The 27,613-nt window shown below is 44.4% G+C and overlaps 1 protein-coding gene across 2 annotated transcripts; it reads right to left on the bottom strand.

Moving 5' to 3' along the window:
- Positions 1 to 3,448: 3,448 nt before the first annotated feature.
- On the bottom strand, positions 3,449 to 27,613 carry PITPNB (phosphatidylinositol transfer protein beta). Of its 2 annotated transcripts, none has more exons than XM_074159399.1 (11): positions 27,594 to 27,613; positions 25,332 to 25,362; positions 24,582 to 24,727; positions 20,954 to 21,045; positions 20,351 to 20,358; positions 19,204 to 19,278; positions 17,966 to 18,049; positions 11,550 to 11,627; positions 10,838 to 10,948; positions 9,767 to 9,889; positions 3,449 to 5,341 (listed from the first exon to the last, which is right to left on the bottom strand). In XM_074159399.1, exons 1-11 carry the CDS (start codon positions 27,611 to 27,613, stop codon positions 5,291 to 5,293), a joined length of 819 nt encoding a protein of 272 aa, XP_074015500.1. In that variant the 3' UTR covers positions 3,449 to 5,290. The 2 variants fall into 2 exon arrangements, with proteins under 2 accessions (XP_074015500.1, XP_074015501.1); XM_074159400.1 differs by lacking the exon at positions 3,449 to 5,341 and adding an exon at positions 6,591 to 6,675.

Genomic DNA, 27,613 nt, shown 5'->3' with positions numbered 1-27,613 from the left:
GCAGGAACTTGTGTGATGCTCACCTTTGAATCTTACCTCTTTAATCCGCGGGAAGCTCAGGAATATATCGGGTTTGTTCCCACCTCAAATGGAGCAACAGAAATAATATTTTTTTACATAAAAAGAATAACATAAATTGGAAAAAATCTTGTAAATATTGATTATGCTACCAAGATTAGATTAATCTTCAGATTAAAGGCCGTCAGCATAGGGAGGAGGCGCTGGCCCTTCTCCTGGCTCGGCCTTCGCTCGATGTGGCCACCGAGGTGTCCCCTCCAGCCGCGCGGGGAGCCCTGCGCAGCGCGACCTCGAAAGCAGCCAAACCCCCCCGTCCCAGGGAAAGGTGTTAATACTCGTACACTACAGATTTGATGCAATCCAACAAAACACAGTTTTGCCATCACTGGGGGCAAACCCTCCCTCGCCTCTGGCAGGGGCGAGCACCGAGGTGCTGCTCCTCGCTGGAACCGACACGGGCACTTCATGTTTAACGTCCATTCACTTCCCACCGAGCAATCAGGATTTAGCGATACATGGAAATGTCAACGGCTCGAACCACAGATCAGCCACGAGTTCTTCCTCTCGGCCAAAAATACGCTGAGAAACAGCGGCCCCGGGGACAAGGGCTCCGGCCACAAGGGATATTTCCACTCTGGGGGCTCGGGTGATGCTGGGGTCGGGAATCCATGGGAAGGGCGGAGGACCCGGCTGTGCTCACCCCTGCCGGCGAAGTGTGACACAGAGGAGCAAGAGCATCTCCAAGTACGTGATGTAGCTCCTAAATACGGCTCAATCAACTGGGTTTGGGGAAATTCACGGGAAGTTGTCTGATCGGAGACGTTTTCAGACGGCTCAGAGAGCACTCAAAAGGCGTTCGGGGTGGAAAAACCCAACACATCCACAATCCCAACACACACACACATCTCCGCAGATTTTTTTTCTGACATTTCCCAGTCCGGACATGAAGGCAAAAAATGGAAAACATTCTCCTTTCTTTTCAATGACTAAAAAAAGCCTCTAGAAGAAAAAAATACATAATTCCATACAAGTCCCTTTTAGGGGGACACTTATGTGCAGCCAAGTGATGGATTTAAAAGGTTACTGCCGGAATATGGTTCACAGCAGTCTATCGCAGTGAATAAATATCACGTTTACATATCCATTATAACAAAACTATGTTGCACTTCCATTACTTCCTGTTGGTTTGCCATCTGGAAGCTAAACAAGCTGTGTAGTAAAGGGAAAAAAAAAAATATAAAAGAATCCAATTTTGCATTTACCAAAAGGAGCCACGTGAGTTTCAATTTATAGCGGGCGATTACCAACCTGGGCAGGCAGAAATCTGCCCGCGGGCAGCCGGAGCCGTGCCCAGGCAGGAGGGCAGCTCACACAGCCACGAGGGGCTCGGAGAACCCATTTCACACCCCGAGAGAACCCATTTCACACCAGAGCATCGATCGGTCCAGAGACCAGCCTGGAAATCCACTCGTGGGAAACTCTTCCCGCTGGCCACGGCACAGGTCAGCGGCACCACTCAGTTCATACTGTTATATATTCCAAAGCACCCTGAGGAATTGGTGTTTCCTTGCTCTGAGCCTTCAACCATGAAAACACCCTGTGCGACCAACGCTGCCCATCACCACCCGTCTGCCCTGAAGGCAGCGGTCAGGGTGTCACCAAGGCAGGGTGACCCAGGCAGGGTCCTCCCGAGGCTCAGTCCCCAAGCCTCCTGCCGCCCTCGGTACCACCCAGACGGGCACCAACACCCCCCTTTATAGTTCCTGCTCCCCAGACACCGAGTAGCGGCTGTGAATAACCCAGATCGAGAGGGTCTCCACGCTCCATCTCCTGCTCTGGTGCCACCCTCCAGGAGCTTCATCCAGTGCCGCTGCAGGTTTCCAACCCCAGGTCAGGGACAGAGGAGCATGCGTCCTCCTTCCTATGCGCTATGCAGCTCTTTGGCTTTTGTTTGGATAAAATAAGGATCCTTCCTGCTGAAAGCCAAAAAATCAACTCTGTTCTTCCCCGGAGCTGCGGTGCCGGACCCTCTGCCCTCACTCCCACCACTGTCTCTGCGGTACCCTCCCTGGACCAGAGCATCCCTGGAAATGGCTTCCAGCATCCCGTAACACACATCCAGCGCACGTCCCAGTGCTCAGAGGCGACGAAGGCTCCTACTCCAGCTGCCCCCGCTGCGCTCCAAGCCCCTCGGCAGCCTCTGCTCCGGGGCAAACCCCGGGGGTACCCAGGCAGCGGGGACAGGCAGCGGACCCAGCGCCAGCCACCTCGGCAGCGACTCACCGGTGACAAGTGCTGAGAAGAGGGGGGAAAAAAATACAGGAGTAAAGCCTTATTGCAGACAATTCCAAGCAGCAACACAGATGCCTGTTCAATTCCATCTTTCGTCAGGAAATGCTGAAAATCAGGACCCAAGATGGAAAGTCACACTATCGTAAGAACCGCAAAGGTACCTGGCAATAAGCAGCCGTTACCCTCAAGCCTTTCTGTAATTTATCCATTTTAGGACCAAACCGAGTACTTTTCCTGCCACAATTCTGATCACCTCTTCCTTGCTCCAGCAGTTATTAGGTTATTTTTAAATACTTGAAATAAACACTAGGTTGTGACTGGGACTCCTTTCAGGGAGTTGTAGAGAGCGAGAAGGTCTCCCCTCAGCCTCCTTGTCTCCAGGCTGAACACCCCCAGCTCCCTCAGCCGCTCCTCATGGGACTTGTTCTCCAGACCCCTCACCAGCTCCGTTGCTCTTCTCCAGCTCCACCCGCTCCAGCCCCTCAATGTCTTTCCCGTCGTGAGGGGCCCAAAACTGGACACAAACCTAAAAGGTTCCTCAGAGATCCTTGCCAAGAGCCCCACAGATCTACGTGCCACATCCCCAGGTGCTCGGCGGGAGCGGTTGTTCACCCTTTCGGTCTGGAGGATCCAAGCTGTTGGAAACCAGCCTTGGCTCCACTCGAGGGGATGCCCATGGCTCCAACCCAGCCACCTCCTTCCTCCACCCCTGCTCTCCCACAGCAGGGCCATCTCCAGCCTTTCCCTGCCTTTTTCCTTCAATTAGCAGCAGCTGTAACGCATGGAAACAGCCACAGCTGCTGCGGAACAAGAGCATCAAACACAAGTGTTCACAAAACTCAGCCGGGCAGGTTAAGGTGGGCAGTCAGAACACACCACAAGAGCAAAACATCTTCTACCTACTCTACATTATTCCCGTGAAGTTTGTGCTGCTCGGCCTGAAATCCTGAAACACCACAAAAATCCAACAAGCCCTTCCCTCCCCCCCACTCAGGACTAACATTCAAAGCCAGGTTTGAGCTCACAACCGCTGCAGCGTGTCCTCAGAGGGCTTCCAGCCTCCTCACCCAGCTCAAGAAAGGCCAGCTCGTTAGCAAACTGCAAAAACTAATACCTAAGAAAAGAGACAGAGCATTTTATGATCAAATTTATTTAATTAAATTTCATCGACTGTTTTACTGTAGGTCACACCAGAGACTGCCAAAGTAAACTAAACATTTTACATTCACTACAAGATTCTCTCCGATTATTCACAACTAATCCAAAACCCTGGAAATTCTGGGTCCCTTTCCCTCAGTTTGTGTCCCACGGGACTCGTGTCCCAGCACCGAAGAGGACGGAGCCCTGGGGGGAAGGGGTGCAGCCCCCCCTCGGCTTCCAAAATCCTACCTGCATATGCGTGTGTGTGTGTGTGTGTGTGTGCACGTCCCTCTGTATATTTACAAATCCAACCCCCTGATGGTACAGAGGACAAATAACTGTTTAACTGCAAATCAATAAAGGAAAAACAAAATTTAAAAAATGAATTTTGCAGCACAGGGTGCAATTCCAGAGCAGGGGGGGTGGAATCCCCACACCCGGCCCACCCTGCAAGCTTTGGGAAATTCTGTCACTGCCTCTAATGAAAATCACATCCCTCCATTTGTCAGCAAGGCAGGTCCCAAATCATTCCAAAATACCTGGATTTAGGTGAAATTAAGAAGACAGAAGCTTAAAAGCAGGGCTTGTCCCACGGAGGTGTCTGGCGATGCTGGGAGGAAACCAGGCGTTAACAGAACTTTATCTAACTAGTGTTTTTAAAATAATTTGTTTCTGATCTAGCAAGGATTTTGGTAATATACATCTATGATATGCTCTGAATATTTCCTTAAAAAATGCTGAAGACATTTTCCCTATTTGAGAGGTATCTACAGGAGGTCTTTATTACACCATCTTTACTTTTATGTGTCTACTCCTAACAAATATCAAGAGAAATACGTCAGATGCTACAATTTAAACTTTCATCATATCTGAAAGTATACATCTTTTTTTAAAGTGTATTTTCAACATGAAAAGAGCTAAAAAAATCACCATTATATTCCATTGCGTAACGGGTGTGAAATCAAGACCATTTGCATAGCTTCCAAAGCCAAACTCTGGAAAAATCGCCATTTCATCAACAGAAGAATTACTTTAGGGAAGGGCTGTCCCCCCCTTCACTCCCACTGCCCGCCCTGAGATACACTCAAAATATTCTACAAGTATCGTCAGTAGCTTTGTCGATAAAATCAGCTTCTGGAAAATTTCAAGTTGCAATTATTTTTATAAATCACAAGCCATTTTTCCTTAATCTTGCCAATTTTAATGAAGAAAAACCATTAGCATTTCAATGTACAAAAGTCCAATAAAACATGTTTTTTTTTTCCCTTTTAAATCAGTGAATGGATAAAGTTTGAGTTAAACTTACTCAACAGTAAAAGTCTTCCAATTTCCACTAATAGAAATTTTTTTTTTTGCTGATTTGACTATAGGATAATGACAATCCAGAAATAAATAGCTATAAATACATTCATTGTTCCTATTCCAAAAATAATCACATAGGGAAGACACAAAACTGAAATGAACTTATTTGAATCCGTTTCTTTACAGTGAGATACGGGCAAGTTATAGCAGAGTGACTCGAGACGGGGGGGGTGGGAAAGAAACCAAGGAGGGAATAAATTGGTCCAATATTGACATTCATGAAACATACCAGTTAGGATAATTCTGCAGTTAATTCGTCCTTTAAATGACACTACTCAGTTGATTTTTTTTATTTGCTTCAAGTTTACAGAATGAAAGCAGTTTCCTTTGAATCGTTGCTGAGGACAGGTAGAGTACCCTGGAGACACTGTAACAACCCCTTCAGTATGCATGTGCGTATATATAATTATATACAAATAATCATGCATCCACACACACATTTGTATATCAACACTGCATGTGACGGTTAAATCCATCATCATTCATCATTGGCAGCACTTGTTCCTCTGACTTGGCCTTGATAACGTAACTGCGGAGAAAGAAAATACACAATGAAGGGTTAATAGCGTCCTCAAACGTTAAGTTTTAAAGAGGCAGTTTTATTATCTCCAAGAGAGACAGGGCAGGGTGGTCAAAACGTCACCAGGACCCAGCAAATCGTACCAAAGCAATGCAAGACTCGGCAGGGAATCTTAACTTGGGAATCTTAGTTTGCCCTCGCTGGTGGGCAGCGGCTCCCGCCTCCGAGGAGCCTCACACTTCATCACCAGGATTTTGGACCTGCTTTGGCCGGGGATCCCACCCGGGGGGTTAAACCAGTCACAGCGGGAAACACCACCATTAAAGTATTGGGCATAAACACTCAAAACCTTGTAACTCTCAGACAACCTGTTTCCCCCAGTAAGAGTTTTAACACAATTTAATACTTATAAATGTCTGTGTGGAACTGGACTTCAAGAACTTAACATGCCTTGAAGATGACAGTCCACAGTTCCCCTTTGCTGCTGAGTGTGCAGCAAAATGATGCTCACTAACTTCTCTGATTTGGGCCCAAAAGGCTACTTCGCAGGTTCAGAGTCACCCACTTTGGGTTTCTGTACTAGCTAAGCACAAGGAACCGGGCTACGTGGCCAATGCCTCAAGCATTCTGCCACCTGCCCAGCCTTTACAGCGTCCATCTGTGCAGAAGGTCTCGTATGTACCCTGGAGATGACACCAAGGGTCATCTGCAACCGTTTGATCACCAAGAAGTTATCAAACAGGAGGGAGGGAAGGCCCAGAAGCGTTATCTGGATATACTTCCATTCAGGCTGGGAGAGTTGGGGTTGTTCAGCCTGGAGAAGAGAAGTCTCCAGGGAGACCTTATCGGGGCCTTTCAGTATCTGAAAGGGGCTTCTAAGATGGGGACAAACTTTATAGGAGGACCTGTTGTGACAGGACAAGGGGGAATGGTTTTAAACTAAAAGAGGGTAAATTTAGACTAGATATAAGGAAGAAACTGTTTACAATGAGGGTGGTGAAACCCTGGCCCAGGTTGCCCAGAATGGTGGTAGGTGTCCCATCCCTGGAAACATTCAAGGCTAGGTTGGACGGGGCTTTGAGCAACCTGGTCTAGCTGTAGATGTCCCTGCTCATGGCAGGGGGGCATTGGACTAGATGGCCTTTAAAGGTCCCTTCCAACCCAAACTACTCTATGGTTGTAGATGATTCCTGCCAGCAATTCCCATCCATCAGAACATTAATCCCTTTTCTCCTTTGCCATCCAGCAGTTGACTTACACAGCTTGATTTGCCTCAGAACCTACAGAGAACTCCTCTAGGCGTCAGCAGCCAAAGTGCCTCGAACGGAACCCTTCTTACGCATCTAAACGTAAAATAAAACTGTGAGCTACCACACACAGAACCTATCGCGCTGTTGGTTAGTAAGAGAGAAGTAACGATCTACATGACCAGGACCTGCCTTTCCCTGGCCAGGACCAGCCTCAGCTACAGCTGAGGTTTTTTGGAGATGGGGTATTTGGTATTTGTTTGGTGAGGAAGCCTAGGAACCGTACAGCAGCTGGAAACGATGCTGCTTAAATTTAAGGGCCCACGATGCTTCAGCATGGAGCCACGCTGCTCGAAATACCCAACGTGGCATTTCTGCCCTCAGGAAGACCTGAGGGAGGTCGGTCACAGTGCTCTGGCAGGGTCAGCTGCTTTTCTACTCCGCACTGATTAACTGACATGGATTTAATGAAGCAAAGGTGCTTCTCAGCTCCAGAAGTGAGATGCATGAAGCACTAAGTGAAAGATAAACAGTGAGAAAAGGATGAGCTGGGACAGAGAAACTCTGAAGAACACTGATGAGGACTCAGAGAGTAACAAAAAAGTAACAGAAACAGAGATCGAAAACATAAAAATGGTCTTAAGACGAAGAAGGGGACCAAGGAAAACTGAAATGTGCAGAGGATCCAAGGAGAAAGATTAGTCCAAGCCAGAAAGAAGAAAAGGTGTTAGTGAGACAGGGACAGCAGCAGGAATGGGTGTGTGTAAGAAAATGGGGTGCTGCCGGTGTCGCTGGGCATGTTTTCTGCACTGGTTTGGTTTTATGCATCACAGAACTGCAGGGACCAACACCACCAAAAACCCGACTGCCGCTCTGCGGGGACGGGAGCGGGAAGATACTCTTCTTGTATCACTAAGCACTCACTTCCCAGAGCTCCTGGCCGTGAAACAAAGGATTTGGGGTATCCTTGGGATTTAATGGAAGTTATTGTTTAGCACAATGGGTGAAGCAGTTGAATATGAAACATAAAACCAAATTATTTGGGATAAAATGATCATTCCTGTTTTATTTGGCACTGATATTTTTGTCTTTAGGTTATTCTCCAATAATGTACTTCACCACAAAAACCTTGAAAATGCATCATTTATAGGTTTTTGTAGATACCCCTATTAAAACAGTTGAGAAAAACCAACATATTTTAACAGTAGGTCCCCACTCCTCTCACATTTCACAATACACATAGAAAAGCTGGGTTAGTGTAACTAACCAATACATTTCTCTTGTGAAAAACTGACTTTTTCAACAATACACTTAAGTTCCTGATGCTTACATCTTACACAACAAAAATGGTAAACGGTACCATTACCAAAACGGTAAATAAATATGTTTGATATTTAAAAACGAGGATAAATGTTATACCCAGGAAGATGTGATCTGGGTTTGGGTTAAAGTAAGAACTAAAAAGCAGCAAATATTTGGCAAAAAGTATTTAAAAGAAGTTACTTACCAGTGCAAAACGTGAAACAGAACTTTCTCTACAGGAAGACAAACATCCACAGAGACACAAAAGGGAGTTTCTCTCACACACAGATGTGTCAAGTGCTGCTCAGTCTCTCCAACACACTCCTTGTGCGCTCTCCTCACGCTCCCACTACCCTTTCTCAGAGAAACTGGATGAAATCTGTTTCATTCCAAATAAATAACTATGGGCGTGTGAAAGAGAACCCTTCTGACAAACATCAGCTACAGAGAGGGAAGCAGTTGCTCTGCCTCCTTCACAGACACCCAGGAACAGGTGGCTCTAGGAATGGGTTCTGGAATAAAGTGGAATTAAAGAAGAAATCCATGTGATTTGAGAGAACACCTGCCATAATCAAAAATATCCAAATGCCGATGAGAGAGCAGAGTGTTTGCAAGAGCGAGTGAACATCACTCTTACCCAAAGCACATCCTGGGCTCTGCTGCCAACGCAGACAAACCTCTCAGCTTGTCTGAAAAGAAAGTTTGGTTCTACCAGCTCAGAACATCGACCTACTCACACACGGAAGAGTGAAGAAACGCTTCTTCCAAACCCGAAAAACATCTCTAGGCAACGCAGGATGGCTCCACACAGTTCCTAAAGCCCAAACCCGGAGAGCACAAGTGGGGATGGAGGAGCTACGGCTGATTTTGAAACTAAAATAAAAGATGTGCGAGGCTCAAACCACAAAACGCACTTCAGAACCAGGGTCAACAGTAGGAGTAAAGCACCAGGCAACCTGACTAAAGATGTCTGGCAGCTGAAATGAGTTAAACCATGCCAAAAAAGCAAGTTATAGTTAAAGACACATCATGTCTTGAAAGAACCAAGACAATGGAAGGGAAGCGATGAGCTGAGTGGGTTTGGGGAATGAAGGGAAAAATGGGAGGAAACAGAACTGCAAATCCAAAGGCTGCAAAGAACTTCATAAACCTGCAGGATTTTAAATGAGAAAGGTTCATGCCAAAGGTCACGCTCTGGAAAGATGCTACAGAAGAAGGCTTCCTGCCTAATCTGTGATGTTCCTCTGCCTCTTCAAGGAAAGAGCAGAGAAAGAGAGAGTTTCCTTCTAGATATCGGTGCAAAGCCAGATCAGGCTGTGTGTATCTGGTCCTCACAGCCACTAACGCATGAAAACTGACGCTGTCTGAAGCCTATGAATTTTACTGACTTCCTTTTTGCAAGTGAATTTCTCCATTTTGGTGTGCTAATCGGGAGGAGCCGTCGTGTGACACACACAAGCTTGCCTGAAGACACGTTTGAAGAGAAAAAGTAATCAGATCTGATGAGGATTAGAAATGAAACAAAGCAAGACACATGATGGAAAAGCAAGATGACAGCTCCGAGTTCTAAGTAGCAAGTGGTAAAAAGGCACTGAATGGGACTCGGTGCGAGTGTGCTGTGAATGGGACACCATAAATAAAGAGGTGGTTGGGGCAGACGCTCTGGATTTAGTGAATTTACCTTCCAGCCCGACACAAGACAGAACGCAGCAGCTTGAAGAGCAGGGTCTGCCCAGGAGAAGTGCTAAAGGGCTGTAACATCATCAGCAACTGCCCAAACACACACAAGGGGATGGACACCACCTGACTTTCGTCAGTTCCTGACCAGAGAAATCTACAGGTTGATAGTACACAAATATCAACCTGAAAAAACCATCGTTCTTACCGCTTCCAGCTCCTTTTGGGTTTCATCCTCCATTCTCCTAATGTCTTCCATAGTCAGATCAATCCACTTGTCAATCCAACAGAACAACTGGCGGTGAAAGTTGGTAAATATCCTTTTTTCTTGCTTTAAGAAGATAAATAAACATTAGATAATAACGGCCTACATTTTGCCAAAGTCTGGTGAAGTGATGCAGCCATTCAGCTCAAAAAGTGATGATCTTTAGGTGCACGCTGTGTCAGGTTCAGCCTCCTCACTTTCCTGGAGCCAATTTAAAGTCACCTCATTTCTCAAGTGCTTTAAGACAGGTTTTGCATCGCCCAAGGTACTGACTGTCCTCAAACACAACGCTGAGCAAATCTAACACATGGTTACTTGAAAAAGGCTGAAGAATCCTTTTAAAATCTGTTCTAGCTCCAAGGTAGCACGAAACAGAATAAACGTAGCCTCACAACGGCTAGTTCCTTTCAAAACTACCACCGCACTAGAGACAGTCTCCAGTGTCTACTTGCCCTTACTTTGTACTGTGGTCATCATAAACTACCTTCTCCACCTCATTTTTAATTACTATTGCTTGAAGTTTTTCTCTTTTGCTACCATATTTATTGAAATTCATACACACTGAATGCAGTTAGCTGTGTGGTCCGCTCTGAGCTAAGAGTCCTGGTTACCACAATGAAAAAGGTCTGAAAACACATGAACAGATTAATAAAAAAACCATAACATACTGGAGAAACACCAGCACATGTTGTATGCAACTTTCAGCTTATGAGGAAATGAAAAAGAGTCAAAGAACTCTCTTCCTGTCAAGTGTTGTTGCTTACAAAACTGAGTGTTAAACCTACATGACACAGACTCTTTGCTTTTTTAACTGCGAAAGTCATTTCTTGCCACCAATGAAATGCCACCGCTGGTAGATCAAGACACAAATGGTAGTAATTGCTGAAGAAACAAACAGAAATAGCAACCGATAGGAAACTTCACCACTGTTCCTCCTCAAAAAACCCCCAGAGCAACACAGAACCACCCTACCTGCCCCCCAGCAACACCCCACAGCAAGGAACCAGCACTTACCTTCTGTATAAAGTTTTCAACTTTGTTCTGCAGTCCCCACCATTTAAATTTGATAGTCACCAACTTGTAAGCGCACATTTTAGGACACTCTTCATCAGTTGCTAGCTCTTTCTGTTTATGGAGAAGAAAAAGGAATTTTTAATTATTTTTTTTTAAATTTACTTGTCACTTTAATTTATTATAATTATTAGGAAGTATAATTCTAAGTATTATAATTATAAATTACATTATAAATTTTTAGTAAACTAAATTAAAAATTTTATTATAATTATAAATATTATTAAGAATTCTAAGTATTAGTAAATACTCAGCACTGTACTCTGACCGTAGGGTAACAGGAATTAACAATCAAGGTAAATCTGTAAGACAATTCCACCCACGTTGCAAACATATACTATAAATCTTAGTCTTAACATGGATTTCATTTTCATGATTTCCACTGTAATACACTTTCTGACACTTTGAAAGGACAATGCAGCTCGATTACAATAACAAGCACCAGAGTAGTTTTTACTTTTGGGTCTACTGTGAAAAGGCAAATTACCTTCGCTTATTAACGCATTTGGAATTTTAACTGAATACAAAAAAGACAAGTAGTACTGAATTTCTGCCCCCTGTTTTAAGACTACCATTGCTGGTCTCTAAGGAACGGTGAAGTATTTTTTTTCTGCTGATAAAGACTTCCTAAGGTTGTAACATCAGTTCTTAGTACCTTCCAGTTTGGCCCCAGAGGTCCTCTCTTCGTCTTAACCGACTGGAATAACGCAGGGTCTTCATCAGCTTTGTAGTCCTGGAATATAAAAAAAAACCCTGAGAGTCAGAAAAAACCCAACCAGATTCAACATCAGCATTAAGCTTCTGTTCAAGACTATGGAATTGATTCTCCTGAGCAGTCTGGAGCAGGGTAGGTGGAGTCGGTCTGTGTTGAATGGACCGTTGGTGGAACACTGGAACAGGTTGCCCAGGGAGGTGGTTGAGGCCCCTTCCCTTGAGATATTCAAGGTGAAGCTCGATGAGGCCCTGGGCAACCTCGTCTAGTTGGGGGTGTCCCTGCTGACTGCGGGGAGGTCGGACTAGATGACCTTTGGAGGTCCCTTCCGGCCTGGACCAATCTATGAATCTATGAATACTCCATCACACCCGCTCGTGATCTGTTTACACCACGAGAGCACACCAGGGCTCCCTTCTCCCTCAGAACTCCCTTGTGCTGCGTACGATGCGACATAAGCTCTATCCTACTGGTTTTGTAAACTTTTGAGGGGAAGAGAAAGCACTAACACAGAAACTAGTGTGCTAACATGTTCCAAGCTGCATCATATGAGATCATCATCCTGAGAAGGCAGAAGAGAAAGGGAAGAAGGCATAAGTGAGATAACCGGCAAAATGGGAAACGGCATAATCTCAGCCTTTGAGCCATCCCCAGGCTGAGCACAGACTGAGAGGCACAGATTTACACCAGACATCGCTGCTTACCGAGTCATATACCATGGGGAAAAAAGGCTAATATAAATAGAGTTGAATAATATATTTTATTATTTATATACTTATTATTTTACATGATATTATATAAATCTATTTATTATTTCTATATCATAACTGTATGTTTTATTATTCGTCATGTCTTCTGGTTCCAATTAGACAACACTGGCTGTAATTGCTGCCTAACGGGCCCTTCCTGCACCAGTTCCACTTGGGAATAAGCAGAGAGCGGAGGTTTTCACCTTCCTCATTGTTGATCACTACTGAGAAAAGTACGTTGTTCTGGTGCGATCTGAAAATGTCGATGTCAGTAAGAAAAATCCCCAGGAGACTGGACGGATCACTCCGCGTAAGATTATAAAGTGCACCTATTTTGAGGAGGTGACATTACTCGTAACTAGACTGTACCTTTGCACTAGCTTATAAGGCCTAGGACAAAATCAGTTTCAAAGACCAAAACCCCACTGTAAACTTGTCAAAGTAATTCCCATCACTTTTTACAGTCCTGTAGTATCCAGTAACTGGAAAGGACAGGAAGAATCAACATACTCCGAGAGGCTTACACGGGACTAACGGATGCCTCACGGCATGAGCAAGATACCCAGGGTTAGACACACACCAAAGATGAAACGCCTCAACTCACTACGAGTTGCCATAAGGCACTGTCAAAAATCTGCAGTAAAACAGCTCCAAGCTTCCTTATAAATACAGAAATGTAACTGATCTACTTTCCTTTGTAAGCACTACAATGTAAAATCTACATAAAATATTAATTAAAACCCCCAGAACTTAAGAAGTCAGCATCCTTGCTCGAAGAAAGCTAAACAACCTTCAGAAAGCAAGGCTTTTTCTCCAGCAGAAAGACAGCTTCCACATTCCATATAATGCACAAGTATAAATGGTTTCGCCACATGATTAAAGTGAAATATACTCAGTGATTTCTACATTTGCATTGCAACCTCCTTCCTGAAAAAAAATAAAGAGAGAAACAAAGCAAAAATATCCACAAACTTCACTATTTCCACGTAACAGCCGGTTCATTCAAAATCCTCCAAAGCTTCAATATTAAAAACCGCATTCGCTAACCAAACCTGTGGTATCTCATACCGTAGGCACTTCATACCTGTATGTTGTATTATACAGAAACTTTGAACCAAGACCTTTCAGGACTCGGTTAAACCAACTCCTGTTAAGGACAATGAAAAAAACCAACCCATCTCTGTCTAGATTAACGTCTAGATGGACAAGAGAGCATTGTAGGAACTCTTCCCGACACACAAACCCTACCAGCATGCAAGGAAAAAGACTGGACTAGAGCCAAAGCACAAATAAACAGCAGTTCTTTGCAGAGTTTAAGGAAAATATCTTTGCAGCAAGAGCTTAACTCCTGACAGCAACAAGTCCTTCTTAGGAAGAAAAACAGGCGGCTGCTGGAACAAATATTACAGCTAAAAACCCCTGAAGCCCTCTTGAAAGCTCGACAGGCAAAACATCATTATGCAGCAGCATAACAACATAGAGGAGCTAAAAACCATTTCAAAGAAATACACAAATAGCGTTTCATAGGCAGTTTCTGCTCAAAATCTCAATATAATATGCATGAACGCAACAAACTATTATAAAGAATTATTTAGAGAGACTGTGAACCACATACAATAAAGTAGTAATTGCAACAACCCCAGAATCCGGGTGCTTCTTTACAATTCCCATTCTCATTTATAAGACCTGCTAAAAGCAACAACAGCCCTGCTGATAGCTCATACTTCACTCTACCAAGCAGTATAAAACCCGAAAGCAAATATAAAGGGACAGAATGATTTGAAGAAAACTTTCAGAACCTAACATAAAAATGATACAGGTCTGACGTCTTATCTGCAAATTCATGGCAAAAACCTCCTGAGCACAGAGCGGCGTAAGACTAACTAGGCAGGTGGACACAATTTCTGGCTTTTCAACTCAATATGGCATTAGTATTTTTTAAAGAGGAGAACACACAACTGTGTGCTGTCGAGCAGAAAAGGCGCAGAAAGCTGACTGCGGAAGGAAGCACATACGAGCGCTTCGCTCCAACGTGGTCCATAGCTCTGTGAATACTCCATCACAGCACAATCACACATCAAAGTATGTCACACCCCCAACTCCCATAGCTGAAACAACCACCAGCACCACTTAACTGATAGGCACGTCCAGCATTGGCTTATTTTGGGTAGGTCCAGCTAAATGGCTTTTAATAACATGTTTTAGAGTTATCCTCGTCTCCTGAAGAGCCCTGTAGCTACAGGACAGTTATCAAGTGAGCTGTTCCCTGAAATCACTTTTGAAAGAAAGCCAAGGTTCAAACAAAAAATAAACCAAAATAAAATAATAAACTTCAGCCATTTAAATCAGCACAGACACACACTACAGTGTGGTGCCACGCGCTAGAAGTTAAAGGTCTTATAAGGCTGTCCAGAAGATACGACAATTTATAAGCACCCAGGACAGTATGAAAAAAGCCTTGGTCAGGGGATAGAAACCAGAACGATGCTACTGAGCTTCTGGACTAGTAATACGGACTTCTTAGATGCCTGCCACCTGATAAATTAAGTCCAATGGGGGAGATCCAACTATCAGAAAAACAGCTCTTTTACTCATGAATCTTTAAACACTCTTACAGACTAGGAAAGAGCATTTCCTATATTCCACTGTATCTCTTCAAACTGAAGAAGAAGGGATTGTACTCACTGCCCAGCACAGAGAAATCCTGTACCTCTAGTACTTCATGCATGTGTTAATTAATTTGACTGATGTCTATAAAGTTGTATTTTTAAACTTTGTTTCAAGTAATATAATGAAGATCCACTACCATCTAAAGTTGACTTTTAATTTCTTCATTGGACAAAAATAGCTATAAACCTGATTTCAATTTCTTTGTTTGCACTCCACTCTACTTTCTTACAAATTGTTTCCAAAAACGGAGCCTCTTCTGATGTTAATTGAGTATTCACTTCTGCTTACTCTTCAAAAAGTTTTACTCTCCTGGGAAGTGATTTTTATACACAAATCATATAAAGCTACATAGATTGTATGCTGGAGATGATTAGGAGAGGGCAGGGTTAAATTTCTATCTAAAGAAAGCCACAGATGTCAGCCAAATTATTTCTATACATACTTAAACGAGCATGAGTTCGCATGTGCATGCCATTAGTATCTCAAAGAAATTTACTATTTTTAGATTTATGCTGATTGTAGTTCTGAACCTGAAGTAACCGCCACACTGCAATGGGTTGGACAAGGTTCCTTCACTGAACACATGGATAAATTTTGAATATATCAAGACTTTTATCAAAATTGCTGGATCTTATAGAGGTAGTTCCATTCTTTCAGACCTACTTTTATCCAAGACAGTACAATCAGGTTGCTTTTCCAGGCAAAACTATGACTGAGAAAATAAATGGACAAATAAAACTTCCCTTTAGCAACACCGACTATTCCTTTTCCCTAAAAAATTAACACACCAAAAAAACCCACCCAGCCTCCAAGAATGAGAACTGCCAGAGAACGAGCATTAAAAAAAAAAAAGCCATACAACGCACGCGATTCCAGAAACTGCCCGACAGAGCAAACCAGTGACTGCTCCGACATCACCGAACAACGACGACAGAACGGCAGGAAAAGAACCTCTGGACAAACAGATCCCACGGAAAACAGCTCATGCTTTCATGGGGGACATTCACTTCCCAAAACCAACAGCCTTCCCTGAAGGCATAAAGTGATCCCATAGACCAGGGCAATTTTGTTACTACGATGTAGCTGAACTTAAAAAAAAAACAAAAATAAATATTCCTCAAGTTCCATTACCTAAACTTCATAAAGACATTAGTGTAAATGGAAAATCTTTCTAACGGAGTCATAAGCAGTAAAGAAGGAGAAAACAGGCCAGAAACTGCATATTTTCATAACAGAAGAGACTAAAAGTGTGGGTCACAGAAAATTTCTGCTAATTAATCTGTAACTGTCTAGTAAAGGGGGCAAACAAGTGGGAAGGGTGACAGCCTGCAGATAACTGAGTTATCAACGTTCGCATGGAAGTGTGAGTACAAAGTCAGGCTGTTTCATAAAGTCAGGACTCCGCAAAACCGAATTTCTGGGAGACGAAACAAAAATCTGAATCACACACTGAAAATTACTTCCAGGTACTCCTGCACAATGATGGGCTACACTGAGAGCCTGAATTTGAAAATATTTGCTCAAAATATCTGCTAAAAAATAGTAGAGTGGTGTTAGAAGTTACCAAAAAAAAAAAAAAAAGGAATATAGAAACATCAGAAGAGACTTAAGACTGTGGATTAAACCACTCTGCACTCATAGTTTTGAGACTCTGTAGGTCAAATACACAAAAGAAAGAAAAAAAAGAGGATAATGTACTGAAAACAGTTCCGAGGACTTCCACATATAAAATGGCTTTCACACAAAGATGGACTTAAAGATAAACACTTTACAGAATTCATGATGCCTTAAAGGTCAAAAGTGTAAGTGGGTTCAAAACTGGCTTAGATGTGCTCCTGGGCATGTCAGTGGCTAATGAACACGGCAGGGCACACACAGCCACTGCCTCTGCAGGTCCTTTAAATCCAGATTGATCTTTCGGGGACAAGTATCTCTCAGTTTCCAGTATTCCATCCTTCCCCAGCTTTCTTATCCTTCCCCAAGTATCTGCTACCCACTAACAGGATACTGGTTTAGATGAATCTTTGAGCCAAACCCACAATTTCTCGTAGCGTAACACCCTTTGTCAGCCTTGGGTGCAAAGGAGACAGGCAATATCAAAGGCAGGGTGTGAATTTAATAGTGCAAGAGGACACACAGCAAAGCCTGAGAGTCCTTCAAACAGAGTAAACACTGATATTCAACACACGTTAATAAGCACAACCCTTTGTTTACATGTCCTGTGATCAAACAAGCGCTCTGACAGATCTGGAATTGTCTGCCACAATTCCAGGCACGGAAGAGGGAATGCACGTTTACCTGCCGGCTCAGCTCTAAGGTCATACGGAATGTCTGAAAGAACAAGGGGCAGCAAAACCATTCCTCGCTGCATTAAAATAGAATCATAGAATCATAGAATCATAGAATGGCTAGAGTTGGAAAGGACCTTAAAGATCATCTAGTTCCAACCCCCCTGCCATGGGCAGGGACACCTCTCACTAGAGCAGGTTGCTCAAAGCCCCATCCAGCCTGGCCTTGAACACTTCCACTTCAAAATAGGCCAGACACGTTTGATTTGGTTTACACGGAGGTTCTCCAAAGTATTTTCACACGTGTAAATCCACAGATCACCTGTTAAACATCAGTTCAGCAACAGCACAGGTTATACACCGACACCGAGAAGGCAAATGGGAATTTATGAAGCAGAAACCTTTGCCCTTCACACACCTTTGCCAAAAGCCCGTGCCCTTCATGTCCCAGTTGTGCCACTAGAAGTCAAATTCAGTAGACTGATGCTGTAAATGCATTTACTAAGTTTGGAACTTTAGAATGAATGATTCTATTCAAGACAATTTCCATTTATTGGTTGGTAAAATCCCATTTTAGTTTATTCCCCATCAACACCAAGCATCAATGGAATCAGCCGCGTGCTACACCCGTACCCCAACAGCATTTACTTACTCCTGGTTCTACTTGAGTCCTATCTGCAATGTCAATATGAACAACTTCAACACTCTTCCATGTGTTTGGATCTAAATTGTGCACCTGCAGAAAGAGAAAAAGGAATGATTCCCATGCTGTCACCTTGCACAGCGATGTACCTTACGCAGAATGTACCCGTGCCATGGATTTTTTTCTGGACTTCATAAAGACAGTGTCCTCAAACCCCACCCTTTCCTCCTCTGCCTTTCTAAAAGGGAATAATCTCCACAGGTACATTTTAATTCCCTCACTAACCAATTCCAAACCAGCCCAAAGCCTTCAGTTCTTGTGCATTCAGGAAACCTGGATTTAAGACTCAGCTGTATTCTTCTGTCACACTCATCAGCGCTAACGAAATCAACCTCTAATTAGGAACATTACCCATTCCATAATCTGCAGGAGCTTTTTGGCCGTGCAAATATGGCAGGTTTCAGTAACTTGACTACATCTAGTAGGTTCCCTAAGTCATAGGGCTGCCTTTAATATGGACCAGACGGAGTGTCTGAGGTGTGAAGGTATACAAAGATTATGTAAATCAGCTTCACACCTGATGTCTGCTCACTGTACCCAAACTTACACTTGGAGCAAGCAGAGCTGCCCAAGAAATACTCTCCTCCTCTGCAGCACGTCCAGCACAACAGCTCCTGCACGCACTGAAAACATACTGACAACTATTCCTCTGTGGATGGTTTATAAATACATTTGTCAGTATAGTTAAAAATCTCCTGAAGAGACCCAGGAACCAAATCAACTGTCTGGGGAGGAAAGCGAGAGTATCGTCAGCCTGGAAAATTCACAGAAGCAGCTTCAATACGTAACTCTACAGAAGTGAGCACAGATAAGGTCCAAAAGCCTTGTGAAACCTGTTTTCAAACTTGTTAGCCCAAGTAGCAGTAGCGTGTCTAAGGTAGAAGAACATGAAATTAAAAAGAACTTACTAAAAATCTATTTAAATATTTGAGTGAGAATCAAGCATCTGCGTTGACCTCAACGTAAAAAATAAAAACCTTTTCTAGTTCTTGCACCTCATTCCATCAGACAGCTTGATCACCTTCGGAAGATTTGAGTACGGCTTTTCTTGTTTTACATTAATCACTGGCAAAGCTTCGACTTTATGCAGTAATTATCCGCCAACACCAGGTACGGAATAAATGGATATTCTGGATAAATGTGTGTTGAAAACCTTACTAATGCTCGATATCCAAATCCCAACTCACGTTCTCTGATGTTCCCAGATCTGGTTTATGCCAGGTCTCAATTTTTATGAAGAAGTCATCTTTCATGTATTCATTCTGCAAGAAGACAAATCAAACAGCATGAGTTTGATTACACCTCTCTGCTAAGAGTTTAGATAAATGGTATTTACATATAAGTCATTACTAAGCCTTGACTAACAACATACTCTATATAAATTACAAAAGAAACAGCCCCCAAACTACACACAGAAATAGGTATGATGAAATCACTGGCATCGAAATCTTAAGTATCAGCTACAGCAGCAAGAAAGAAATCAACTCTAACCCTGTGCGTACAAATAGAAATAACAGTGTCATTTACCAGCCTTCTTCCTCAACCCTGAAATTCTTTACCTCTATTTTGAAATAATTTTCAAATTATTAATACTGCAGTTAAGACAAAACAACTAAAATACATCTGTGTGTACGTGTGTCAGGGTGTGTACGTGTACCACGGTGAGACAAACTAAACAGTTCACAAACTCATTTGTTACTCCTTCTGTTGCACCCACCTAGTGACAACCTAAATGAGTTTTTAAGTGAGCAGATAAAGCGATTTAACACGGAGCTTACAAGCTTCCTCAAACAGGTGACCAAAATATATACATGGGGAAATAAAGTCTTAATGATCTCTTTCCCACACATCTTGAATAAAAAACAAAACACCCCAACCCACCAGCTCCGATGATTTAGATTCCCAGTTAACCCACTTTAACTGAGGCAGGATTTCACTTGACAGAAATGGCATTTCAGACTGATTTTATTTCATCACTCTTCCTGCGTTCAAGAGTGCAGAAACCTCTGATTTGGCTTTTGATTTATTTTTTTTTTCCCCTTTTTAGCAATATGTCCTACCAGGATAGACATTATGCAGCTGTAATGGTAAGTAAAGGCATAAAAGGAGATGTAAAAAAATGAAAGCATTTCTCTGACAAATTACAGTTCTTTCTAATTATAGCCAAGTTCAGACAAATAAAGTAACAAGGAGCTCTATGCCAGCAACCCTGGCAGGGCATATATGAAAGGCTGGAGCTACTTTGCTAGAGTCAGAGTCAATTGTAGCAGTAATAACAGATAAAATATACTTCAAAAAACCCAAGATAGGACTGAAAATAATTCAAATACTCACTGTCACAACTGGTCATTGGAAACACACGCAATGAAAATGAAAAGGAAACACAAAGTGTTATTAGATACAATTGTTTATGAAAAATCTCCCATATAATTATTGCTTCACAGTAGAAGAAACATTGAAAATGAGTCTAACAGGGTTTGTGTGCGAGTCAGAGACTTCAGCAGACTCTGACTTGCTGGCCTTAACCTTAGGAGTTTGTTATAAGATACTTCAAACTATTCAACAGAAACACGAAAGAAATAACGCCTACTCCTAAAAACGCATGCAATTAAAAGTATTAAAATAAAGCAGTCACTCTATTCTAACAGAGTATGAAGAATTAAATTCTTTTCAAACAGGCTTTCTTCTAGACCTCAAGAGAATCACCTCTTCAGCCTTACCCCAGGGACACTGGATACCAAGACCCTGTAGGAACCAGCGAACTGGTCCATTGAGGCTGCTCTGCAGAAACTCTCCTTTTCAGAGGAGATCTCACAAACACAACATTAAAATCTGAAATATATTTTTTCCACTTGATGGCACCCTCTTTTTTCCTAAGCCACTTACGACTGTTCCTTGACTGAACACCGACAACAAAACACACAACGCTAGACCTACTTGTTCTACAGTAGGGATACGCGTTCCAAGCCTTCTCGTGGAAGACCAGGGAGCCTTCTGGAGCAAACATCCTTACGAAACCAGGAACTTTACTGTGAGAAACAAACAGCGACAACATTTTTTAGATTTTTGCCAGTTGAAATTCCTCATTGTTTTTACCCACTCTAATAAAAAAGGCACAATCTATCCAAGCACATTAAAGGTTACGATGTACAAGGCGACATCCAGCTATTTCAGCCATGCCTGAAGAGGGAACGTAAGCAGTAGTGTTACTATCCCCAGTAACATCTGCCCCCTGGTCCAATAGAGTGCCCGTGACAGCTGCCAAAAATCAGATGGTTGGGAAAAAAAAAACGTAAAAAAAAATCTGATACAAGAGAAATGATACAAGAGCTTCCTCCTAGCTCCCATGTTGATGGCCCACAAGTTAGTGACCAAGGTGACAAAGTCCCTCCCACTGTAAGTGAAGACATTGTAGGTGATCAACTGAGGAACCTGAAGATATACAAGTCCATGGGACCTGATGAAATACACCCCAGAGTCCTGAAGGAACTGGCTGATGTAGTTGCCAAGCCACTTTCCATGATATTTGAAAAGTCGTGGCGGTCAGGTGAAGTCCCTGCAGACTGGAAGAGAGGAAACATCACACCCATTTTTAAAAAGGGTAGAAAGGAAGACCCTGGGAACTACTGACCTGTCAGCCTCCCCTCCGTGCCTGGGAAGATCATGGAACAGATCCTTCTAGATGCCATGCTTGGGCACATGGAGGACACGGAGATGATTCAAGATAGCCAGCATGGCTTTACTAGGGGCAGGCCCTGCCTGACTAACCTAGTGGCCTTCTATGATAGAGTGACTAGGTCAGTAGATAAGGGACGACCTATGGACGTGATCTATCTGGACTTCAGTAAGGCCTTTGACACGGTCCCTCACAACATCCTGCTTGCCAAATTGGAGGGATACGGATTTGATGGGTGGACTGTTCAGTGGATAAGGAATTGGCTGGATGGTCGCATCCAGAGGGTGGTACTCAATGGCTTTAAGTCCAGATGGAGAGCAGTGACAAGTGGTGTCCCTCAAGGGTCCGTGCCGAGACCGGTACTGTCTAACATTTTTATCAACGACATAGACAGAGGGATTGAGAGCACCATCAGCAAGTTTGCAGATGACACCAAGCTGTATGGTGTTGTCGATACACCAGAGGGACAGGATGTCATTCAGAGGGACCTGGACAGGCTGGAGAGGTGCGCTCAGATGAACCTCATGAGGTTCAACAAAAGCAAGTGCAGGGTCCTGCACCTGGGCCAAAACAATCCTCGGTATAAATACAGACTGGGAGATGAGGTATTAGAAAGCAGCCCTGAGGGAAGGGACTTGGGGGTGCTGACGGACGAGAAGCTGGACACGAGCAGGCAGTGTGCACTTGCAGCCCAGAAGGCCAATCGCATCCTGGGCTGCATCAAAAGAAGTGTTGCCAGCAGATCCAAAGAGGGGATCCTCCGCTCTGGTGAGACCTCACCTGGAGTACTGTGTGCAGGTCTGGAGCCCTCAATACAGGAAGGACATGGACCTGATAGAGAGGGTCCAGAGGAGGGCCACTAAAATGATCAGGGGGTTGGAGCACCTCTCCTATGAGGACAGGCTGAGGGAGCTGGGGTTGTTCAGCCTGGAGAAGAGAAGGCTCCGGGGAGACCTCATAGCGGCCTTCCAGTCCCTGAGGGGGGGCTACAGGAAGGCTGGGGAGGGTCTGTTTACAAAGGCCTGCAGTGACAGAACAAGGGGCAATGGTTTTAAGTTGGAGAAGGGGAGATTTAGATTGGATATTAGGAAAAAGTTCTTTACTCTGAGGGTGGTGGAACAGGTTGCCCAGGGAGGTGGTTGAGGCCCCTTCCCTTGAGATATTCAAGGTGAAGCTCGACGAGGCCCTGGGCAACCTCGTCTAGTTGGGGGTGTCCCTGCTGACTGCGGGGAGGTCGGACTAGATGACCTTTGGAGGTCCCTTCCGGCCTGGACCAATCTATGAATCTATGAAATTTGGTATTACCTAGGAGAATACTTGAGGCTGGTGCCCTTAAGTAGGCGAGCTTAAACAAACTACATGTACACATGTGTGTATGGACAGACAGAGTTCCATCTACGTAAGTGTTCCATCCTCAGTCTTTCTTTAAAAAAGGTAAGTTTCTGTCCTTTTTTTCTTTTAGATTCAAAAAAAACCCAAACAGCTGATGATTCCTTTTTCACATTCCTTATGTCCCACTCACCTGGGACTTTTCTTCTAGAATAAGCAACCACGATTCTTTCAGCTCTGCCACACGAGTCGTGCTGCCCACACTTCCCTCTGGTTTCTCTCTAGTTTGTGCCCACTGCCAACCAAAAGGAACTACAACCTGCAACAACCCTACGTAACACAGCCCTGAAGACAATTTCCCTTCATGTTTACTTCCACACAGCTGAGACACTAAACATCCAGACGCTTTTGAACACTCCTGCTCTACACCATTTATTCCCCACATCGTCTCTGTTCCGCCCCACAAGTACCCAACTGTAAATGTATTCAGTTCTTCAACTTTTTAGATCTTTTTTTCCCCAACTATAAATGTTTCGAATACTAATCCTCACAACTTGACAACACATTACAGATTCTAACACCACGGCTGCCCTTACGGTGCTGCAGCCCTCTGGAGTTACATCGCCTGTTAATCCCTGGAGGTTCAGACCCCATTTGGGGCAGTTTTTGAAATAACCCAGGTTTTACCCATTCTGAAACGCATCTAACTTCTGAAAATATTCTTTACCTTACTCACTCTCTCTTTGAAAAACATTACCCTACCACACCACAAGAACTTGTCTGATGCCTTACAGAGTGTTTTTAGAATCACAGAATTGTCCAGGTTGGAAGGGACCTTTCAGATCATCCAGTCCAACCATCAACCCAACTTTGATAAAAACCATCACTAAACCATGTCTCTAAGCTCTGTGTCAACCCGGCTTTTAAATCCCTCCAGGGATGGTGCCTCAACCACTGCCCTGGGCAGCCCATTCCAAGGCTTAAGAACCCTTTCAGTGTCTACATTTTTCCTAATATCCAATCTGAACCTCCCCTGGCGCAACTTGAGGCCATTTCCTCTTGTCCCATCCCCTGTGACTTGGGAGAAGAGACCGACCCCCACCTCTCTATAACCTCCAACAGCATTCAGGCAATAAGAACTCTTTCTTAAATACCAGATCATATAAAAATATTCTTCCTTTATAACGCAATAACCATTCTCCTTTTCCCTATCAATCTATATCAACACCCCTTACCTTTGGGTTATCCTACAAAGCACCTGTGATACCAACCTATCACTTCAGCTATTATACTAAGAATTAATATTATGCCTACTTAGAGATTCTTTTGCCTAGTTACAGGTGGGACATTTTGCATGGTTCTCTCTATCCACATATTTAAAATCCACTGTATTTCACATGTTTTTCCACTCACCAGAGCATTCACGCACAATTCAGCAAATTAGAGTGGCAGAAAATCCCAAGTAGCCCAGAACAGTAAACAATGGAAGGCTGCCCTCACTTTCAAACATTCCTCGCTCAACACCCAGGAGACCATAGTACGTATCAATGTTTTTCTCACCTCTTTAAGTGATAGATTTTGTGAGTATATTGTCCCTTCTCGCCATCCTTTTCGTAAGGCTCGTTTTTTAAGACTTGAATTCCTTCGCCACCTCCTGTTTCATTTTTGCTAGCTTCTGCCACAGAATAAAGTTGCCCAACTTGATACTAAAGAGTTAAGAGAAGAAAAATTTCAATATTAAAGTTAGCCAAAACTTTTAATGCATAAAAAAATTCAGCTGTTTCCAGTGAAAATTTGTTAGTACAAACAAAATGATCAGGAAAGTAAAATACATCATATAAAAATACTTAGTAAAATATGACAATCCACTGGCAAAATGTATCTGTAGCTGCCAAGCATATATAATCAGCTTGTTTCACGTTAATGCATTACAGAACACCAAATATGTGTCTCGGTCCCATCTAAATTGCAGGCTTCACACCTTGGAAGATGACTCCTACCTTTCCCTTTAGGAAAAGGCCCGGAGCCACTCAATGCCTCGATCAGCAGGAAAATTCTGCTCTAGTTCAGAATTGCACAACTTTCTTGCTCGTAAGCCCAGAACGGCTCAGAAATAAGGTTCTTTGCCTGCTTTGAAATTCACTGATCTGCAAGAGGTTTAACTCCGCTCCACTGGTGGCTTACACACGCGTGGCAGACCGGCGGGCACACAGCACGGGCAACGATTGCATCCAGGCTCACCAGCTTTAGATACAACACCAACCTCCTCCCACCCATCACTCCAAAAAAGCAGGTAGGATGAGGACGTACCTCTTGCACTGAGCAAGGTAAAACCACTCGGCTGAAAAAGAGCAAATTCAATAAAAAGAAAAATTAGGCTTCATCTGCAGATGACAGGTATAAACTGTAACAAAGACATTCAAGAAAGGTCAAAATGAGTTAACTCGCGTTTTCTTTTTAGAAATGCTCTGTGACAGTAAGGCTGCATGGGTATAGTCCAAGAAACCCAAGTAAAATTTAATGACAGATACATTACAAAAGGGGAAAAGGGGGCTAAGGAACATCACAAGCTGCAGAAAAGAGCCAAGAAATCAAGGCCCTGCCTCCCGCCCTGCCATAACTTCGTATTGGGCCGAATCTGTTCAGGCTTTGAGGAGCGAGCTCAGCAGCCCTGTCTCTACAATTTAAAAGTACAAATGCACAGGCCCTCACAGCCTAAAGATGAATTTTGGTAATTGCAGCAGTTACGAATCATTCAAAAAGCAAGCACAGCTCCTATCCCCTTTAGGTGGCAGAAGCAAGTGTGTTTTAGGCAAAGGGTTTAGTTCTAATACAAACCACTGGACAGTTAACAGCGACAGCAGGGGATGCAGAGGGGGATTTCTCACAACCCTGCACTGCACACACAGTATTTTCCCGTTTCACCTCACACAATAAAATGGACAAAGACAATGCAAATCATTATTGTTGCAAAACAACATCACAGAAAAACTGCATTGTTCCTTGGGCTTTTAAGTGATGTCACCTCCTTTCCTGACAATGGTAGGGCCCTTCAGATTCAATGCAATGCAATGTTCCTGAAAGCAGGAACATAAATTAAGCCTGTCCACTGCTGGAGAGAGGAGGAAAGTTACAGTTCACCGATTCAACTCTTGCTACCCCCTGCTGTGTCCGGCACTTTGTGAACAGTGAGTTTGATGTTTTTCTTTAGGTACTACATGAAAATGACTCCAGCAGCTTGACTGCCCTGCGCCCCCCCTGCACGGCAGAAAACGCAACCTTGAGAAGACAGAAACGATCATCCCCACAATCAAATCCAGTCTTCAATTTCCCCACAACTTCTCCTTTATCCCTTACTGGATAAAATTTTTTCTATTTTAGTCTACTATGTGCCTCACTGAAATAGTTTTATTTAAACTGTGAAATCTTCAGAGAGAAGCTTTGAAAAAACAAGAAAGAGCAGGACACTTGGTTCTGTGTGCCACGCTGCCAGATATGGCACTGGTACCTCCGTCCCATCAGTGTGCACCTCCCCTCTGAAGTTCAGGTAAATCTTTGAAGCATCCTTAGAAGACTGTTTGGTACCTAACAAACACATTTACTACTATTATTTTGAACTCACACATCACCTTTACTACCACAGCAGAGCTTATCTATTACTAGACTTTCAGGCAATTTAAAGCTAAAGCGGTGGGAGGGAGGAACGAACCAGCTGGTGGTTTGCTGGCAGAAGGGGGGAGATCTTAAGGGGAAGATCTACCCAACGACATGGAGCTCCCAGCACCACCGGAGCAGATAACTCCGGAGCGATGAAGGACACTGACGCCGCTCCAGGACTGTCACCACTGCCACTCCAGTTCCTTTCTAAGCAGGAGGGGGGGTCCCGACTCAAAAGAACAGGAGATGCCACAAAATCTCCCAGCTCGGCAGGGGGAACACACCGACATGGCCACCTTGGGGAAACATTAGCCCCGAGGGAACGGGTCTGAGAAACTCATTGTGCGGGTACACAAGTCACTCGCTCCGGGGCAGGGATCAGGCGCCAGGCTCACCCCGACCGCGGACACGCTCCGACGTGCGGGTGAAGCCCATGTCACGGTCTGGTGCCAAGCGACTACTTAAGGCCGAGGCAGGGGACATGGCAGCCGGCACCACCGCACGGAGAGGGCAGAGAAGCACAAAGCAGACCCGCGCCCCGGGCCGCCAGCGCTCCCGGCCCCCGCCGAGCCGCTCCGTGAGCCCCGCGGCGGGGAGGCGGCGGCGGCCCGGCCCGGATGGGTGCGGCGGCCCGGGGCGCGCCCGCCGCCCCCGCTCAGCCGCCGGACACCGCGGTCCCTTGAGGCCCCACCAGCAAGAAGGGAGCGGCCGAGGCGGCGCGGCCCCGCGGCTGGGCCGAGGCGGCGGCCCGGGCGCTACCGGGGGAGGCCCAGCGGGGCGCGGGCCGGGGCAAGCCCTGCCCCACAGCGGCGGCGCCCGGGCCCGGCATAGAGGAGCACGAGAGGCGCCCGCCGCATCGGTACGGGCCCCGGGCTCGCGCCGTCTCCCGCCCCGCCGCCGCCACCCCCGACTCACAATTCCTTGATCAGCACCAT

Source organism: Numenius arquata, chromosome 16 (genome assembly GCF_964106895.1).
Source record: "Numenius arquata chromosome 16, bNumArq3.hap1.1, whole genome shotgun sequence".
NCBI classification, from domain to species: domain Eukaryota; kingdom Metazoa; phylum Chordata; class Aves; order Charadriiformes; family Scolopacidae; genus Numenius; species Numenius arquata.
This window is presented reverse-complemented; position numbering and strand designations above follow the sequence as displayed.

Excerpts from the sequence above, each read along its gene's own strand:
- PITPNB (XM_074159399.1), bottom strand. The coding sequence starts at position 27,613 with ATGGTGCTGATCAAGGAATT. Across the intron at positions 25,363-27,593 it reads ATGGTGCTGATCAAGGAATT|CCGAGTGGTTTTACCTTGCT; the intron begins GTGAGTCGGGGG and ends GCTCTTTTTCAG. Across the intron at positions 10,949-11,549 it reads CTCTGGGGCCAAACTGGAAG|AAAGAGCTAGCAACTGATGA; the intron begins GTACTAAGAACT and ends CTCCATAAACAG.